Source organism: Phocoena phocoena, chromosome 3 (assembly GCF_963924675.1).
Source record: "Phocoena phocoena chromosome 3, mPhoPho1.1, whole genome shotgun sequence".
NCBI classification, from domain to species: domain Eukaryota; kingdom Metazoa; phylum Chordata; class Mammalia; order Artiodactyla; family Phocoenidae; genus Phocoena; species Phocoena phocoena.
This window is the reverse complement of record NC_089221.1, coordinates 30,932,188-30,952,232: the sequence shown is the minus strand read 5'-3', so window position 1 is coordinate 30,952,232 and position 20,045 is coordinate 30,932,188. Positions and strand designations below refer to the sequence as shown.

Genomic DNA, 20,045 nt, shown 5'->3' with positions numbered 1-20,045 from the left:
ATACAGTGGAGAAAAGACAGCCTCTTCAATAAGTAGTGCTGGGAAAACTGGATAGGTGCATGTAAGAGTATAAAATTAGAACACTCCCTAACATCATACACAAAAATAAACTCAAAATGGATTAAAGACCTAAATGTAAGGCCAGACACTATCAAACTCTTAGAGGAAAACAAAGGCAGAACACTCTATGACATAAATCACAGCAAGATCCTTTTTGACCCACCTCTTAGAGAAATGGAAATAAAAACAAAAATAAACAAATGGGACCTAATGAAACTTTAAGGCTTTTGCAAAGCAAAGGAAACCATAAATAAGACAAAAAGACAACCCTCAGAATGGGAAAAAATATTTGCAAATGAAGCAACTGACAAAGGATTAATCTCCAAACTTTACAAGCAGCTCATGCGGCTCAATAACAAAAAAACAAACAACCCAATCCAAAAATGGGCAGAAGACCTAAATAGACATTTCTCCAAAGAAGATATACAGACTGCCAACAAACACATGAAAGAATGCTCAACATCATTAATCATTAGAGAAATGCAAATCAAAACTACAATGAGATATCATCTCACACCAGTCAGAATGGCCATCATCAAAAAATCTAGAAACAATAAATGCTGGAGAGGGTGTGGAGAAAAGGGAACACTCTTGCACTGTTGGTGGGAATGTGAATTGGTACAGCCACTATGGAGAACAGTATGGAGGTTCCTTAAAAAACTCAAAATAGAACTACCATATGACCCAGCAATCCCACTACTGGGCATATACCCTGAGAAAACCATAATTCAAAAAGAGTCATGTAGCAAAATGTTCATTGCAGCTCTATTTAAAATAGCCCGGAGATGGAAACAACCTAAGTGCCCATCATCAGATGAATGGATAAAGAAGATGTGGCACATATATACAATGGTATATTACTAAGCCATAAAAAGAAACGAAATTGAGCTATTTGTAATGAGGTGGATAGACCTAGAGTCTGTCATACAGAGTGAATAAGTCAGAAAGAGAAGGAAAAATACTGTATGCTAACACATATATAGGGAATTTAAGAAAAAAAAAATGTCATGAAGAACCCAGGGGTAAGACAGGAATAAAGACACAGACCTACTGGAAAACGGACTTGAGGATATGGGGAGGGGGAAGGGTGAGCTGTGACAAAGTGAGAGAGAGGCATGGACATATATACACTACCAAATATAAGGTAGATAGCTAGTGGGAAGCAGCCGCAGAGCACAGGGTATCAGCTCGGTGCTTTGTGACCGCCTGGAGGGCTGGGATAGGGAGGGTGGGAGGGAGGGAGACGCAAGAGGGAAGAGATATGGGATCATATGTATATGTATAACTGATTCACTTTGTTTTAAAGCAGAAACTAACACACCATTGTAAAGCAATTATACCCCAATAAACATGTTAAAAAAAAAAACTACACTGAGATATCATCTCACACCAGTCAGAATGGCCATCATCAAAAAATCTGCAAACAATAAATGCTGGAGAGGGTGTGGATAAAAGGGAACCCTCTTGCACTGTTGGTGGGAATGTAAATTGATACAGCCACTATGGAGAACAGTGTGGAGGTTCCTTAAAACCTAAAAGTAGAACTACCATATGACCCAGCAATCCCACTACTGGCATATACCCTGACAAAACCATAATTCAAAAAGAGTCATGTACCAAAATGTTCATTGCAGCTCTATCTACAATAGCCAGGACATGGAAACAACCTAAGTGTCCATCAACAGATGAATGGATAAAGAAGATGTGGCACATATATACAATGGAATATTACTCAGCCATAAAAGGAAACGAAATTGAGTTATTTGTAGTAAGGTGGATGGACCTAGAGTCTGTCATACAGAGTGAAGTAAGTCAGAAAGAGAAAAACAAATACTGTATGCTAACACATATATATGGAATCTAAAAAAAAAAAAACACTGTCATGAAGAACCTAGGGGCAAGACAGGAATAAAGACACAGACCTACTAGAGAATGGACTTGAGGATATAGGGAGGGGGAAGGGTAAGCTGTGACAAAGTGAGAGAGTGGCATGGACATATATACACTACCAAATGTAAAATAGATAGCTAGCGGGAAGCAGCTACATAGCACAGGGAGATCAGCTCCGTGCTTTGTGACCACCTAGAGGGGTGGGAGGGACGGAGACGCTAGAGGGAAGAGATATGGGGACATATGTATATGTATAACCGATTCACTTTGTTATAAAGGAGAAACTAACACACCATTGTAAAGCAATTATGCTCCAATAAAGATGTTTAAAAAAAAGAAGTAAATTATTCATTTAAGCAATATTTAAAAATAGAAGTGCTTTAGTGGGAAATTTATGGCTATGACACCTATGTTAGAAAGGAAGAAAGATCTCAAATCAATAACTTAAGCTTCCACTTTAAAAAATTACCAAAGAAGAGGAAACAAAACCCAAAGCATGCAACAGGAAGGAAATAAAGATTAGAGCAGAGTTCAGTAGAAAAGAGAAATTTTTAAAGTAAAGAAAATCAACGGGATCAAAAAATGGTCCTTTGAAAATTTCAAGAAAATTGAGAAACTTTAGCTAGATTGGCCAACAAAAAAAGAAAGAACTACTAAAATCAAGAAGGAAAGAGAAGATAACATAAATTAAGAGGATTACAAGGAAATTCTATGAATTGCATGCCAACCAGTTATATAACTTAGATGAACCATACAAATTATTAGAAAGACACAAACTACCAAAATGGACTCATGAAAACAAAAGAAAGAAAATCTGAATAGATTTTTAATAAGGGCTTAAATTAGTAATCACAAATCTTCCCAGAGGACTTCCCGGTGGCACAGTGGTTTAGAATCCACCTGCCAGTGCAGGGGACACAGGTTCAAGCCCTGGTCCAGGAAGATTCCACACGCCGTGGAGCAACTAAGCCCGTGCACCACAACTACTGAGCCTGCGCTCTAGAGCCCATGAGCCACAACTACTGAAGCCCTCATAACAAAACTACTGAGCCCACACGCCTAGAGCCTGCGCTCCACAACAAGAGAAGCCACCGCAATGAGAAGCTCACGCACCACAACGAAGAGTAGCCCCCACTCACCGCAACTAGAGAAAGCCCGTGCGCAGCAACAAAGACCCAACGCAGCCAAATAAATAAATAAATTTATAAAAAACAAAAAAATCTTCCCACAAAGAAAAGTCTATATCTATTTGGCTTCAAGGTAAATTCTATCAAACATTTAAAGAATAATTAATCAATCCTTCATACACTCTTCCAGAAAATATAGGAGAAATAAATGCTTTCAGCATTCTATGAGGTAAATATTACCCTGATGCCAAAACCAAAGTCACCATAAGAAAACTACTGACCTATATCCCTTATGAATATAAACAGAAAAATCCCCAACAAAATATCAGCAAACTGAATCTAGACCTTAAGCATCACACCTTACAACCTGGAGATTTCATCTATTGGAAAAGACACCTCCAGAGAAACTCTTTTCAACCTCCCTGGAGAGGCCCCTATCAGGCACTGCTAACCAATATTTTTCCCACCAAACTCCAAGGAATAGATTCTTGAATTCATGTGACATAACACACCTAAAGAAAGCACCGAACCCTGACTGGACCTGCACATCATCTGGCGACCTGAAAGTAAAGATTTCCTGGAATTGAAGCAGATGACATCTGATAAGACAGCTTTCCCAAGATATCCAGAGAAACCCCGTTAGAAGTTTGTCACCAAACCTTTGATGATGACATCACGCTCCAGACGATCTCCAATACCTATGATCTTGATAACATATGGACTTTAGATAAAAAGTACCAGAAAGTTCTCCCTCCTACCTCTCCTTGTTATTCCAGTGTGATCTTAATAAGTTTCTAATCTATGTAATTTCCTTCTGATGTGAGACACTACACCCAAGAAAGGTCCTTCTTGACACTGAGGGACAAAAGGCTGCTGAAACTAGGCAACCTGACATTTAATCAGTGATGCTTTCAGAGAAAAATCTTGTGATCAGAGGGGTAAATGTAAAAAATTAATAAACAGAAACCTCAATTAAATAGAGTTGGGATACCAGAAAGGGAAACTCTGCAATGATAGCAGAGCTCAATAGGAAGAATAAAGACGTCTTTTCTTTCCTGGCAAGGACTCATCAGCCAGTGAAAGGCCATGGACTCTGTTTAGCCATCCAAATTTCCTTTTCACCCCTATAAAAAGGTTCTCCTTCCCTTGCCATGCAGGAACTTGAGCATGGCTCACCATGGTTGCAGACCCCAAATTGTAATTCTCTGCTGATCCCGGATAAACCCATCTTTGCTGAAGAAATACCTGGTAGTGTATTTGTTTCAGGCCAACGGTAAGTATACTGACAAAATAGATATATTTCCTCAATGGCAAGGAGAAAAAAAAAGGAAAAACATATAGATTAAGAGACATAACAAATAAACAATGATGACTCTCCTCAGAGTGAGTAAGATACCATCTGGATACTGATTTGAACAAACTAACTGGAAAAATATGTATGGGGGCTTCCCTGGTGGCGCAGTGGTTAAGAATCCACCTGCCGATGCAGGGACATGGGTTCAAGCCCTGGTCCAGGAAGATCCCACATGTTGCGGAGCAGCTAAGCCCATGCGCCACAACTACTGAACCTGCACTCTAGAGCCTGCGAGCCACAAGTACTGAGCCCATACTCCGCAACAACAGAAGCCACTGCGATGAGAAGCCGGCGCACCACAACAAAGAGTAGCCCCCGCTCACCGCAACTAGAGAAAGCCTGCACGCAGCAACAAAGACCCAATGCAGCCAAAAATTTTAAAAAATATATATATGGGACAGTTGAAGAAATATGAATAATGGGATATTAGATGATATTAAATAATTATTGAAAAAACTTTAGACATAATAAAGATGTTCTGATTATGAGAGAGAGAAAAGGAGAGGGAGAGGAGGAGAGAGAGAGAGAAAGACCAACCTTATCTCTTACAGATTCATACTGAAATACTTACAGATGAAATCATATGAAGTCTGGAATTTGTTTTTAAATAATCCCACAAGGTAGGTAGATGGGATGGGGAGGAGGTGGTTTACTAGAAATGTAAATTATATAGGAAGTAAGAGTGGCCTTATGTAGACAATTGGTAAGGTTCAGAGAAAAATATATGGGAATTCCTTTCAGTATTCTCTATACTTCTGTGAATGTGTAAACATTTTTACAATAACTAGTTTAAAAACAAACAAAAAAGACCAGCCAGTCACCTTCTTAATCTCTGACATATTTCCAAAAAGTTGAAATACATGCAGGGCAAAGGCAGGACTACAAAAAAAATTAGTTAACCTAACAGTACAGTTAGAAGCTCTGATTATTAATGTGTAAAATAACTTGGAGTATTTTTTTAATTATATATATTATTAAAGATAAAATTTGATTTGAAAAAATATGCATATCTAAATAAAACATGTGTTAAACATGAACTATCTCTCAGCTGTAAAAATTTCTGGACTTAATGATAGGAAAGCTTCCTTTTAAGTATTTACAGTCTATAATTTTTTTCTTATTTACTTAAAAACATGAAAATTAGTAAAATTCTTTCCTGATTTCAGAATAAAAATATCAAAAGTGTGATTTAATAAAAAGTAGGTATAATATGAAGAATGAGATGGAAATGATTTCTTAAGGCAGCAGTTCTGATATTTCGGTTTCAAGACCCTTTACACTCAAAATCTTTTGAGAACCCCCCAAAATGTCTGTTTATATGAGTTATTTGTGTCAGTATTTACCATAGCAAAAATTAAAATTAAGACATTTTAAAATATTCACTGTTGGGGGTTCTCTGGTGGCGCAGTGGTTGAGAGTCCGCCTGCCGATGCAGGGGACACGGGTTCGTGCCCCGGTCCGGGAGGATCCCACATGCCACGGAGCGGCTGGGCCCGTGAGCCGTGGCCGCTGGGCCTGTGCGTCCGGAGCCTGTGCTCCGCAACGGGAGAGACCACAACAGTGAGAGGCCCGCGTACCGCAAAAAAAAAAAAAAAAAAAATATTCACTGTTTACTTCATTTAAAATAATAATAAACCCAATGTATTTAACACAAATATTTTATGGAAATGATATTTTCAAAAGTAAAAAATTTAGTGGAAAGACTATCACTATTTTAAAATCCTTGGCTATTAATTCTATCATTTGTGTTACTTCTGGACCTATTTCTATTGATTGATGTTTTCCCCCTCATTATGGGATGTATTTTCCTACTTCTTTACCTGTCAGACTTCTAGAAAAAGGTAGCTTAATTATAAAGGGAAAGCAAGATAATTTTATTCATTCACAAGCAAGTTTCATTCATTCAACTATCAGTTTTCATAAGATATTATTAAATCTTTTTTCAATAAGATAAAATGATTTAATCTTATACCTCAAAATGTTTACATTATTAATTTTTAAATAACATAAATAAATATGAAAATATAATCCATAAATCTAAGTAATATAATCTTAGAGCCATACAGTAACTATCTTATGTTCATTTCTTATCTCAACATCCACCTAAAAAATGAACTCAGGCCTCTTACTGATATAGAAATGAAGCTAAGGGTAATGAAAAATTTTCCCACACCATAACAAAAAAAAGTATTTGAGTTTCATTTCTTTCTTTCACTTATAATGTTCCTATATCAAAGAAAGAGGTTTTAAAGCCAACAATAACAATGGCAGTAAGTGTTCCTATTTTAAATGAAATGCAATGGTTATTTTGACTGAACAGAAAAGTAATCTATTTTCCTGAATGCCTATAGCTTTGTGATACCAGTTGATTGTATAATTGGCCTTAATATAAATATATCTTATTAGTTCACTTTTCCATGAGAGCCCTGTTATTAAGGGAAAAGAATTAAATTTTTAAAACTTACTGTCTTAGTGCCATGCTTCAGCGTTATCTCATGCGAGTCAGGGATCTTTTGGACAGGATTCTGAAAACAGAAAATTCCATGACATTGATGAGTAATATAACATATTTGGGGGAACTACATACCACACTCACAGGAAATTTAATTTTTAAAAATTGCATCACTGACTTTTTAACACAAAACTTTAAAAAATAGGAAGGAAAAAGTGTGAGTGTGGGACTTCCCTGGTGGCGCAGTGGTTAAGAATCCCCCTGCCAATGCAGGGGACACAGGTTCGAGCCCTGCTCCGGGAAGATCCCACATGCCACGGAGCAACTAAGCCCGTGCACCACAACTACTGAGCCTGCGCTCTAGAGCCCGCGAGCCACAACTACTGAGCCCATGTGCCACAACTACTGAAGCCCGCACGCCTAGAGCCTGTGCTCCGCAACGAGAAGCCACTGCAACGAGAAACCCACGCACCACAATGAAGAGTAGCCCTCGCTCGCCGCAACTAGAGAAAGCCCACGTGCAGCAACGAAGACCCAATGCAACCAAAAATAAATAAATAAAAATTAAATTAAGATATTTTTTAAAGTGCAAGCATATCTTATTTCTGCACTTCTAGATAAATTACAATTGGTCACTTTGAGCTGATAATAAATTTATCTTAAATCTCTAAAAAGATAAACCTAAGATATTCTTTAGGTTGTATGAAACCATAAGGTCCTCCCTATATGGAAAATTTTTAAAGTCCTTTTTTCACTGGTACTTGGGCATACCTTAAAGTACTTAATTTATAACACACAACAAAATTTGCACAGGATAGATACATACCTTTTAACCCATAAAAGATTAAAAAACAAAAAACTGATATTCAAATGGTACAAATAAGGAACAGAGTCATTCACTGATTCATCGATTCAGCAAGGCTTTATTAAAGTGAGATTATACCAGATGCTAAGTGGCGTTAGACACAGCCTCTACTCCTCTCTCCTCCCAAGAAGCATATGGTCTAAGAGGGAAACATCAATGACTCTACTTCAATATAATACATGCTATGTTACAAAGGGTATGGACAGAATAACTGAGGGATGAAGAAGATGGATGCATAAATCAGACATAAGAGGTCACACTGATCATTTAAATAAGAAGTTTCATTGTTTAGTCAAGTCTCCATTATCCAAGAGCAGGGTAGTTATACTAAAATTCTACAGCCATTACAAATTCATGTTAGGATTATCTTGCAATCTACTTAATTAAACATGTTCAGGGAATTCCCTGGTGGTCCAGTGGTTAGGACTCTGCACTTTCACTGCCAAGGGCCCAAGTTCAACATCTGGTTGGAGAACTAAGATCCCACAAGCCATGTAACACAAGCCACGTGGCATGCCCAAAACAAATAAACAAACAAACAAAAACGTGCAATCTACAGACTTTGGTCCCTAACTTCCCTCTTTCCTTAGGATCCTTGATGAACCAATCAATCACTAGTTCTTTCTATTTTATCTTAACTCTTTCCCCTACCATGGCTCTTTCTCCTCAGAATATGAAAATTTAAGTACGTCCCATATTGGGACTTCCCTGGTGGCGCAGTCGTTATGAATCTGCCTGTCAGTGCAGGGGACACGGGTTCGATCCCTAGTCTGGGAAGATCCCACAAGCTGTGGAGCAACTAAGCCCCCGTGAGCCACAACTACTGAGCCTGCGCTCTAGAGGCCATGGGTCACAACTTCTGAGCCCGCGTGCCACAACTACTGAAGCCCGCGCACCTAGAGCCCGTGCTCCACAAGAGAAGCCACTGCAATGAGAAGCCCATGCAACGCAATGAAGAGTAGCCCCCACTCGCCGCAACTAGAGAAAGCCCGTGCGCAGCAACGAAGACCCAACGCAGCCATAAATAAATAAATTTATATTTTAAAAAAAGTACATCCCATATTAAAACACACACACACCCCAATTTCGCCTAGGTTTACTGCTATACCACTATCTTTTCCTCTACAATCAAGCTTCCTCACACTACAGTTTGCACTCATTGCCTCTACTTTCTTCCACCCCTCTACCTCTACCACTTTGGCACGTGTCATTTAATTCCCAATACCTAGCACAGTTCTTGGTACTTAAAGGACTCTTAGTAAATGTTTCTTGAATGAATAAATAAGTCACTATAAATGTCCCAGGACACTTTTCAGAACTTAATCTGCACATCTGACCTTTCACCAGCATGATAACTACTTAACTATTTCCTCCGGCTTGAAACTATTCTTTCTTGGGAGGAAACAGCCTTGACAAAAAGCCAGAAAATCTAGGGTTTTAAAATCAAGCTCTGATACTCATTAACCTTGTCATAACCTCAGGAGAGTAATGACTCTCAGTTTCCCCATTTGCAAACAGGATAATAGCACCTGCCCCTTAGGTTACTGTGAGGTAAGTGGTTTAAAGCTCATAATACAGAGTTCGGCACAAAGTAGGTACTCAATAAATGACAGCCACCATTTATTCTAAGGTTTACCTCCTGTCTCTCTTGTCATATTATCTTAGTCTATTTCCAGGCTTCTCTTCCTTTTTACTTGGCTAATTCCTACTCACCCTTTAAGACGCAATTCAGATGTGACCTGCTCCTGGAAGCATTTCTCAACATTTCAAACTCTGGGTTAAATGACCCTTCCATGCACTCCCATGACACCCTCTCCTTGTCTATCACAGAACCTATCATAATACATTGTAATTTTTGACCGGTCTCCCTCCACACCACTCCGTAACCAAACTCAAGACATGCTTCTCAAAGACCATGTATATATATTGTCTCTGGGTCCCCAATCCACAAAACACCTGGTATATGGCAGACACAAGAGTTTTTGGAGTGTATTAATGGCCCTTACAATGTCTACCTCGTAAATCACATTAGATTATTTTTAATTTACCTCAAACATTAATGTTTATGCCCATAAAGAAGAACCGGTAGGTGCTATCCATCAGGTGAGCCTGGTGAGTCAGAGTCATATTTTCCAAAAGTGAAAACCTTTGAAAACCAAATGATTCTATCCCAGACTAAAAGCAAATGTAAAGTTGCAAGTATAGAGAAATAAAGGCAATTTTGTCTTAAACTATTTGCATCTGAGAAGCGGCTATGGTTGATTACCACCACAGATCAGTAAAGAAGGAGATCAGGAACCAAGAGGCACTGAACAAAAACACTTACCTCATAGTAACCCAAGGAACTGCTGGAGAATTTGCAGTTTATTTCAAGACAAAGACATTACACTATGGTTTAATATGTTTTGGAAAGTCCTGCACACAACAATACTGGAGATACCAATATTCCAACACAAATTCCAAACTAATTTAAAAGTTGAACAAATGAATTCTGGACTACCCCTACATTAAATTATGTAAACCACTGCTCCCTTTGCAGTTGACAATATTTGTAAGTAATAAAAACTCATGTAAAGGTGCTAAGTACTCCTGAAAGAAACAGGAGAACAGTTCAAATGTTTTACTTAAAGAAAAATCTATTATAGTATCATTTCATAACCAATTCCTTTTTCATCACTCAGGAAAGAAAAACACTGTCACCAGAAGGAAGGATGAAAATTATTTCACTGAATTCAATGCAGAACGTGCCTATATACAGACAATTTCTGGCATTAAAGAAAAAACTTACAAGAATACAGAACAGCTCAGTATTTTCATTAGGAATGAATTAAATGTTTAAATAAGTATTGTTTAAATTTAAAATCAAAGTTTTACTGGAAATCATGTAGGGCGTAACTCATAAAAAGCCCATATAATTGGCACAACTAAATCATCTAAAATAGTAGCAATCCATCTTTTGGTAGCATATCACTTGATGGTGACTGTTCTTTTTCCAGAACTTTTACTAATGACTTTTTGAAATATGGCTCAGTGTGAAATTTGCTGTAACAGTAAAATATTTTCAAGATTTCCCTGCCAGGGGACATCATAAACTACAAGACTTCAAATGAAGTCATTTATTACCAAAATTCATAACAAGAGCTACAGTCTTAATGGAAGAGAGGAAAAGATACCAGGCTTTGTTTTGGTTTGGTTTTAAATGCCAACCAAAGGATTATTTCCCAGGCTCTTGCGTTTACCCCAGTAAGAACAATGATAGCAAACATATCTAGAATAACATGAGCAATTCCATCTGATATACTATACATACATCCTTGTAGTGTTTTTCAAAAGACTTGCAAATCATTTATTACCTTTCTGGGGTAATATGTCATAAATTTTTGAAGTTATATATGTATAGTAGTATGAGTCAAAATAAAAAGTCTACTCAGTAATAAAGATCTACCACAAAGTGGCTAACAGTTGGGACAGAGAATGGGGATTTCCAACCAGGAGTTTGAAAATGAGTGCCACTTTCTCCCAGAAACCACTTTGGAAACAGTTACCAGTGCAGAACCAAAAGCAACCAAAATTAGAGTCCATTCTGGTGTAACTCTTAAAATTAATTCATTTATTCACTCACTCACTAATCACACATTCACTTAACAACATGTATTATTTAATTATATACTACATACCACATACCAGGAACTAAGTTAAAGATAAAAAGACCAATAACAAAGACTCTGCTCATGAAGAACTATCAGTCCAGCAAAGCAAAACAGACAGGTAAACAAACAGGCAAACTAAAATGTTTCAGATGCTATGACAGAAGGATACACAGGGTTCAGCGCTCAATTCCACTGTGCCTGGGGAAGTAGAGAGTGATTAGAAAAGGCTTCATACAAGAGATGTTTGAGATGCTTTTGGAAAAACAGAAGTTCCCTAGATGAATGTGGAGGGCATCTAGGCGAGAATAAGATGAATCTTGACACTTTCTGAGTTGCAAATATTTTTGCCTGGCTAGAGTTTAAATTCCTGGGCAGGAAGAAGGAGAAGGATGTGTGGTGTCGGGGGGGGGGGGGGGGCGGTGTATCTTTTTTTAATGTTAACCCAGAGAGTTCATTATGAGCCAGATTGTATACAATGCCAAGAATCTGCAATTTAAGCTCTGAGCCATGTAATTTGATAAGAATTGAGATTTCAAAAAGATCACCGAGGCATCAAAAGACACAACACGGTGAAAAGGCAACCTACACAATGGGAGAAAATACCTGCAAATCATATATCTGATATGGTGTTAATATCCAGAATATATTTAAAACTCCTATGACTCAACAACTAAAGCGAAAAAAACCCAATTCAAAATTTGGCAAAGAACTTCAATAGTTATTTCTGCAAAGAAGTTATACAGATGACCAACAAGCATATGAAAAGAGACTCAACATCACTAATCCTTAGGGAAATGCAAATCAAAACCACAAGGAGAGGGCTTCCCTGGTGGCGCAGTGGTTAAGAATACACCTGCCAGTGCAGGGGACACGGGTTCGAGCCCTGGTCCGGGAAGATCCCACATGCGCGGAGCAACCAAGCCCATGTGCCACAACTACTAAGCCTGCACTCTAGAGCCCACGAGCCACTACCACTGAGCCCGCATGCCACAACTACTGAGCCCATGCGCCACAACTACTGAAGCCCGTGCGTGCACCTGTGCTCCACAACAAGAGAAGCCACTGCAATGAGAAGCCCAACCACCGCAACAAAGAATACCCCCGCTCGCCACAACTAGAGAAAGCCCGCGCGCAGCAACGAAGACCCAACACAGCCAAAAATAAATAAATAAATTTATTTAAAAAAAAAAAACCCACAATGAGATACCACTTCATACCCAACGCAAAAGCTAGTACTTAAGGGAAAAAAAGAAAAACAAAATAAGTTTTAGCAAAGATGAACAGAAACTGGAACACATATACTGCTGGAGGGAAATGGTGCAGCTGCTATGTAAAACAGTATGGTAGTTCTTTAAAAAACTTAAACAAGAATTACCTTATGATTCAGCAATTCCATTGGTGTATATACCCCAAAGAAATGAAAAGCAGTGTGTCAAAGAGATGTTTGTACACTCATGTTCAAAGCAGCTTTATTCACAATAGTCAAAAGGTAGGAGCAACTCAAGTGTCCATCCATGGATGAAGGAACAGTGGTATAAATATACAGTGGGATATTATTCAGTCTTAAAGAGGAAGGAAATTCTGACACATGCTACAACACGGATGAACCCGGAGAACATTATGCTAAGTGAAATAAGCCACTCACAAAAAGAGAAATACTGTATAATTGCACTCATCTGAGGTATACAGAGTAGTCAAATTAATAGAGGCAGAACGCACAGTGGTTGCCAGAGTTTGGGGGAAGAGGTGGAAATAGAAAGTTGTCGTTTAATGGGTATAGAGTTTCTGTTTTGCAAAAATGAAAAAGTTCTGGAGACTGGCTGCACAGCAATGTAACACTACAGAGCCGTACATTTTAAAATGATTAAGACTGGGACTTCCCTGGTGGCTCAGTGGTTAAGAATCTGCCTGCCAATGCAGGGGACACAGGTTCAGTCCCTGGTCCAGGAAGATCCCACATGTCGTGGAGCAACTAAGCCTGTGCACCACAACTACTGAGCCTGCACTCTAGAGCCTGCGAGCCACAACTTCTGAGCCCACACGCCACATCTACTGAAGCCTGCACACCTAGACCCCGTGCTCTGCAACAAGAGAAGCCACCGCAATGAGATGCCTGCTTGCCGCAACTAGAGAAAGCCTGAGTGCAGCAACAAAGACCCAACACAGACAAAAATAAGCTAATTAATTAATTTTAAAAACTAAAATAAATTTTTAAAAATGATTGACTGTAAATTTTACATTATGTATATTTTGCCAAAACTAAAAAAAAATTTTAATAGATACAACACACATAAGCAAACAAAAAAAGATTAAAAGATGCATACTCTTATGCCTGAATACTTCTCAATACTCTAATAAATGTTAGGTAAGCATCAAAAAAAATCATTTATCCAATGTTTAAAATCTTCCTCCAAAAATGTAAAGTTACATGTCTAAAATATTGCAGGAAGGAAAGACAATTTTCTAGCTAAATCTCACAGCTGGTTCCAATCCTTCAATTAGCAGTATTCCCAAACCACTTCTAAATTACCTTCAAACCATTTATGCCCTTTTGCAAGCTGAAATCTTAGAGAACATTTCTTAGTAACGTGACTTAAGAGCACACTGTTAGATAATTTTTATACTTGTGTGAGGGCCGAGAAACTCGAAAAGGATAGTTCATTCTTATATTTTATCAGAAATCACTTTTTTAAAAAAACACGACATTAGCAATAAACACAAAGATGACAATTTTCTATGTTTATTTATCATAAAATAATGGCAGGTAATTAGCCAACAGAATTTATATCAAATGACATCTATTTTCAAACCTACCATGAAAATACACCCTGTCATTTCCTAACACCCTAAAATTTTATGAATATGTCAGCTTTTATTCTTATTTGCTCTCTAAGTTCAAAGACTTGAAATCTAGACATGACTCTGACATTAACGGCCACTTGTAATCTTCACTCAGCCATTTAACTGTATAGAACCTCAGCTTTTCCACTTGTAAAAGTGAAAGAGTTGCACCAGGTAATTCGTGACATTCTATGATGACACGGTCTACCTTAAACTCACATCTGGAGCTAAGAACACTACCCTATGTCCTTCCCTGACTTCCATCTTCTTTACTTTACTCCACACTGCTCACTACCATGATATTATTCTTCCTACTGCATTTCTCACTGAGAAGCTTCAATGTTTCTCCACCACCTTTAGTCCCGATTGTAACTTCTCAGATCATCACACATACTGTTTTAGAAATTTTCATTTGTAGAATGTTATTCCAGGTTAAGTTTAGAAAAATTAATGTTTTTAAGAAGTTTCTGCTCAAAGGGTACAAACTTTCAGTTACAAGATAAATAAGTTCTGAGGATCAAAGGTACAGCATGGTGACTACAGTTAATAACACTGTGCTGTACACTTGAAGTTTGCTCAAAGAATAGATCTTAACATACCAAAAAGAAAGAAAAAGGTGACTGTGTGAGGCGATGGATGTGTTAATTGATTGTGGTAATCATTACACAATGTATACATATATCAAACCATCACATTATACATGTTAAGTATCAATACATACAATTTTTATTTGTCAGTCATACCTCAAAAAAGCTAGAAAATAAATATCATTAAAAAAACAACAAAAAAGTTTCATACATAATCAAAAAGCAGATCATTTCTCAAAAAATATTAATCTCTAAAGAGCCTATCAATATTCCTATCATTTGCAGTGGTATTTATTTTTCATTGATTACTTATCAATGTAGGCATTAAGATCCCACCCTTACCCACATAATTAACCACTCCAGGCAGGAATAGAAGAACAGAGGTTGAGCTTGCCAGAATTAAAAAGGAACAACCTGGCTTTCTAAGACCCCTATAATGAAACTCTCCCCTCCCACTTCTTTACCCCTACCCAAAAGAGAAGGCTTTTCTTTACAACTATAAAGGAAGAGGGAAATTTTCACCAGCTCAGACTGGAGTCCCTGGGTTTTACCATTTGTCCTATTCCTAAAAAAGCCCCACCTCCACCACGTCAGTGGCAACAATGTACACACCATTCTCACATCTTCACAACTTGAACTAATTATCCCCTCAAAACTTCAAGTCCTTAGCCTCTTATCTACAAAGAATAAGAATTTGTTACAATGATTCTTTTGGGAAACAAAACACTTTTATAAGTGGAGTAAATATTAATACAAACCTCAGTCTGATAGTGCCACTGTTCTCATAGAAGCCTCTCTAATGCCTTGCTACTCAAAGTACAGTCCAGGGGCTTCCCTGGTGGCGCAGTGGTTGAGCGTCCGCCTGCCGATGCAGGGGACATGGGTTTGTGCCCCGGTCCGGGAAGATCCCACGTGCCGCAGAGCAGCTGGGCCCGTGAGCCATGGCCACTGAGCCTGCGCGTCTGGAGCCTGTGCTCCGCAACGGGAGAGGCCACAACAGTGAGAGGCCCGCGTACCACAAAATAAATAGATAAATAAAAATTTTAAAGTACAGTCCACAGAGCAGCACCAGGGGCATCACCCAGGAACTTGTTAAAATTCAGAATGTTGGACCTCTCCAAGACCTACTAAACCAGAATCTGCTTTTTAATAAGGTCCCCAGGAGACGTATGTGCACATTAAAGCATGAGAAGCAGGGAGTTCCCTGGTGACCTAGTGGTGAGGATTCCAGGCCTTCAATGCCGTGACCTAGTCAGGGAACTGAGATACTGCAAGCTGCGTGGCACGGCCAAAATAATAATAAAGTATGAGAAGCAAAAGTTTTCTGAGATTACCACTTTACTGCAACACAAGTTCACCAGTCCTATTACAGCTTGATAGTATATTGTCTGAGCTACATTTTATACCTTAAGATAATTTCTGTAACCTAAAAAAAGATATTCAACTGGAAAATCTTTTTTTTCCATTTGTTAATTTTTTATTACCCCGGAACAGGAAGACTAACATGTAACATGTTTCTTTTATTTTATTGAAGTATAGCTGATTTACAATATTGTGTTAGTTTCAGGCATACAGCATAGTGATTCGGTATTTCTGCAGATTATACTCCATTATAGGTTATTATAAGATAATAGGTATAATTCTCTGTGCTATACAGTATATACTTATTGCTTATCTATTTTATATATAGTAGTTTGTATTTGTTAATCCCATACCCCTTATTTGTCCCTCCCCCTTTCCCTCTGCTCTTTGGTACCACAAGTTTGTTTTCTGTATCTATGAGTCTGTTTCTCTTTTGCATATACATTCATTTGCATTATTTTTTAGATTCTATATATAAATGATATCATATAGTATTTATCTTTCTCTTTCATTGGAAAATCTTGGAAGTCAAATTTAACTTTCAATTAAGCAAAAATCTTACTCTATAATTCAATTTTCCAAACTGCCAGGCAACATGGGATTTTTTTTCCAATTCATACAACCATTCATTCAACAGGTACTTAATAAAACTCATATTGTTTTAAAGAGTCAAGGCAACAGCAGGACAGGAATCTGGATTCTGTTACTTACTAGTGGTAAGAATGAAAAAATCCCTTCTTCATAGAGCCTCTATTTCCTTAACCATCTACTGTATATAAATAATAATAGTAACAGCTAGCATATACATGCATACTATGGGCCAAGCACTGCTCAAGGCACCACATATATACTAAGTAATTTAATCCTCACAACAACTCTCTAATAGGTCCTATTATCACCCCATTTTAAAGATGAGGACACCGAGGCAAAGAGAGGTTAAGTAATTTGTGCAAGGTCACATAACTGGTAAGTGACTGAGAGGGAATTTGAACTTAGAAGTCTGGCCCCAAAGTCTGTGCACGTAATCATTACAACATAACGCCTCCTCTATAGTAACACTTACCCTGTTAGCTTCGCAGAGTCGTCGTGATGACCAAATGAGTTAATGTGCCACAACACTTTATAACTACAACCCCATTATAAGTAAGACATTATTACGAGACTATGGCTATAAAGGTTTTATCCTGAAAGTACACATTTGAGAAATTGTTTGAGACCAGGTATAAAATGACTTGAGATAGAAAAGTTTCACCAACTTTCAGAATCTTAGATATGCAGTGCAGAATTAGTCAACATGGGTTATACACTGTAGTATTTTGAGTTATGTTTAAGATTTCATAACTGTTTTTTATAAAAACTGCGTTATTACTTGGGCAATCTTTTGATATTCAGTTAAAGATGTACAGACTGTACTAATTTTGACTACAAAAAATGTCAAGGGGGCTTCCCTGGTGGCGCAGTGGTTGGGGGTCCGCCTGCCGATGCAGGGGGCGCGGGTTCGTGCCCCGGTCTGGGAGGGTCCCGCGTGCCGCGGAGCGGCTGGGCCCGTGGGCCATGGCCGCTGGGCCTGCGCGTCCGGAGCCTGTCCTCCGCAACGGGAGGGGCCACGGCGGTGAGAGGCCCGCGTAACGCATAAAAAAAAAAAAAAAAAAAAAAAAAAATGTCAAGGTATCAGTCAAATTAGTGAGAATTAATTTATTTGGAAAAATAAAAGAAGCTTGAGACATAATAAATTTTTATCAAATTCACCTCGTACTGAGAAAAAATATTTTAATCCTTCTCCCCTACTATAGCTCTCTTGAAAACTAACACTGCAGAATAGATACCATATATTATTTAATGTAACTCTGCATACATGCAAAAGCATGTATATGCTTCACAACTGTAAAAGGTATAGTGACAATTAAAGGCATCCCCAAAGCCAATCTGTAAAGATTCTCTTGTATTTATTCTACAGTCCTAGCTCTAGCAATTCTACACCCTATTCATCCCACCAAATATGGAACAAATTATTAACACTCCATCATATTTTCCATAATGTCTAAAGCCACCACTAATACAACAAAATATTTTAAATTGCTGTTGGGCATTTCTTGCTAGAGAACAAAAGCAGATTATTTACTTGTCATCTCCTCACTAGTCTGTAAAATCCTTGAGGACAGATACTAAGTCTTATTTAATTTGCATCTTCAGTACTTAGCACAGTGTCTGACATACAGTACATGCTCAAATATATTCATTCTTAACTAAATATATAAATCACCTAGTAATGACAGTTTGTTTTTAAAAGAAAATTAACATGAAATCCATGAGAAAAAAAAATACACAAGCAGAGTTTATCCATCGTCTCTAAAATATGGGGACGTATTTATTAACTATTTATATTTTATATCTACTCTTAAACATTTTTCTCTGTATCCTCAAGATAAAACCTTCAAGGCCACAGACAGACTTACTGTAAGCTGTACCTAATAAAGCCTAAGTGCCAGGTACTATATGCTAAACACCAGGAAACCCCAAATAAGGAAGACACAGGCACTGTCTTCATAGAGCTCAGAAACAACAGAAGGTGCACACTTGTAAACAAATAACTATCACAACAATGATCATTTTATCGTAGCTGTGACAAGTACAATGATAGGAGAGTGTCCTATGTCAAATCATACACAAAAATTAACTCAAAATATACCAAAGACCTAAATGTGACTAAAACTATAAAACTCGCAGGAAAAAAAAAGCAACATAGGAGTAAATGTTCACAACCTTGGGTTAGGCTACTTAGATATGACACCAAATGCACAAGCAACAATAGAAAAACCAGACAAACTGGACTCCACCAAAATTTTAAATTATTATACTTCAAAGTACACCATCAAAGAAGGTGACAGGACAACACACAGAATGAAAGAAAATATTTGCAAATCAAGTATCTAAGAAGGAATTTGTGTCCAAAATACATAAAGAACCCTTACAACTCAATAATAAATAACCCAACTGAAACAGGCAGAAGAGCTGAAGAGACATTTCTCCAAATAAGACATACGAAAGGCCCATAAGCACATGAAACAATGTTCAACATCATTATTCTTTAGGGAAATACAAATCAAAACCACAATGAGATACTACATCACATCCACCAAGATGGCTATAATCAAAAAGACAAACAATAAAATGTGCTGGTGAGGATGTGGAGAAATTGAACCCTCACAGACTACTGATGGGATTGTAAAATGGTGCAACTACTTTGGAAAACAGTTTGGCTGTTCCTCAAAATGTTAAACATAGAGTTATCATATGACCTAGCAATTCCACTCCTAGATATACACCCCAAAAAACCCAAAAACATACATCCGTACAAATAATTCTAGACAAATATTCATAGTAACATTATTCATAATAGCCAAAAAATATAAACACCCAATGTCCATCAACTAATGAATGCATTTTTTTAATGTAGTATGTCCATATAATAGAACACTATTTGGCAATAAAAAGTAATGAAGTGGGCTTCCCTGGTGGTGCAATGGTTGAGAGTCCGCCTGCCAATGCGGGGGACACAGGTTCGTGCCCCGGTCTGGGAGGATCCCACATGCCGCGGAGCGGCTAGGCCCATGAGCCATGGCCGCTGAGCCTGCGCGTCCGGAGCCTGTGCTCCGCAATGGGAGAGGCCACACAGTGAGAGGCCCACGTATCGCGAAAAAAAAAAAAAGTAATGAAGTACTGATACATGCCACAACATGGATGAACCTTGAAAACATCATGCTAAGTGAAAGAAATCAGTCACAAAAGACTACTTACTGTATTATTCCATTGATATGAAATGTCCAGAATAGGCAAATCCATACAGACAGAAAGCA

At 38.0% G+C, this 20,045-nt stretch overlaps 1 protein-coding gene across 4 annotated transcripts in view; it reads right to left on the bottom strand.

The window, feature by feature from the left end:
- WDR70 (WD repeat domain 70) overlaps positions 1–20,045 on the bottom strand; it is a 310,099-nt gene that overhangs the window by 250,200 nt on the left and 39,854 nt on the right. For all 4 annotated transcript variants that reach the window (XM_065873371.1, XM_065873369.1, XM_065873370.1 and 1 more), the window contains one exon: positions 6,897–6,956. In XM_065873371.1, the coding sequence (XP_065729443.1) occupies positions 6,897–6,956 (60 nt within the window). The remainder of the gene's footprint in view (positions 1–6,896; positions 6,957–20,045) is intronic.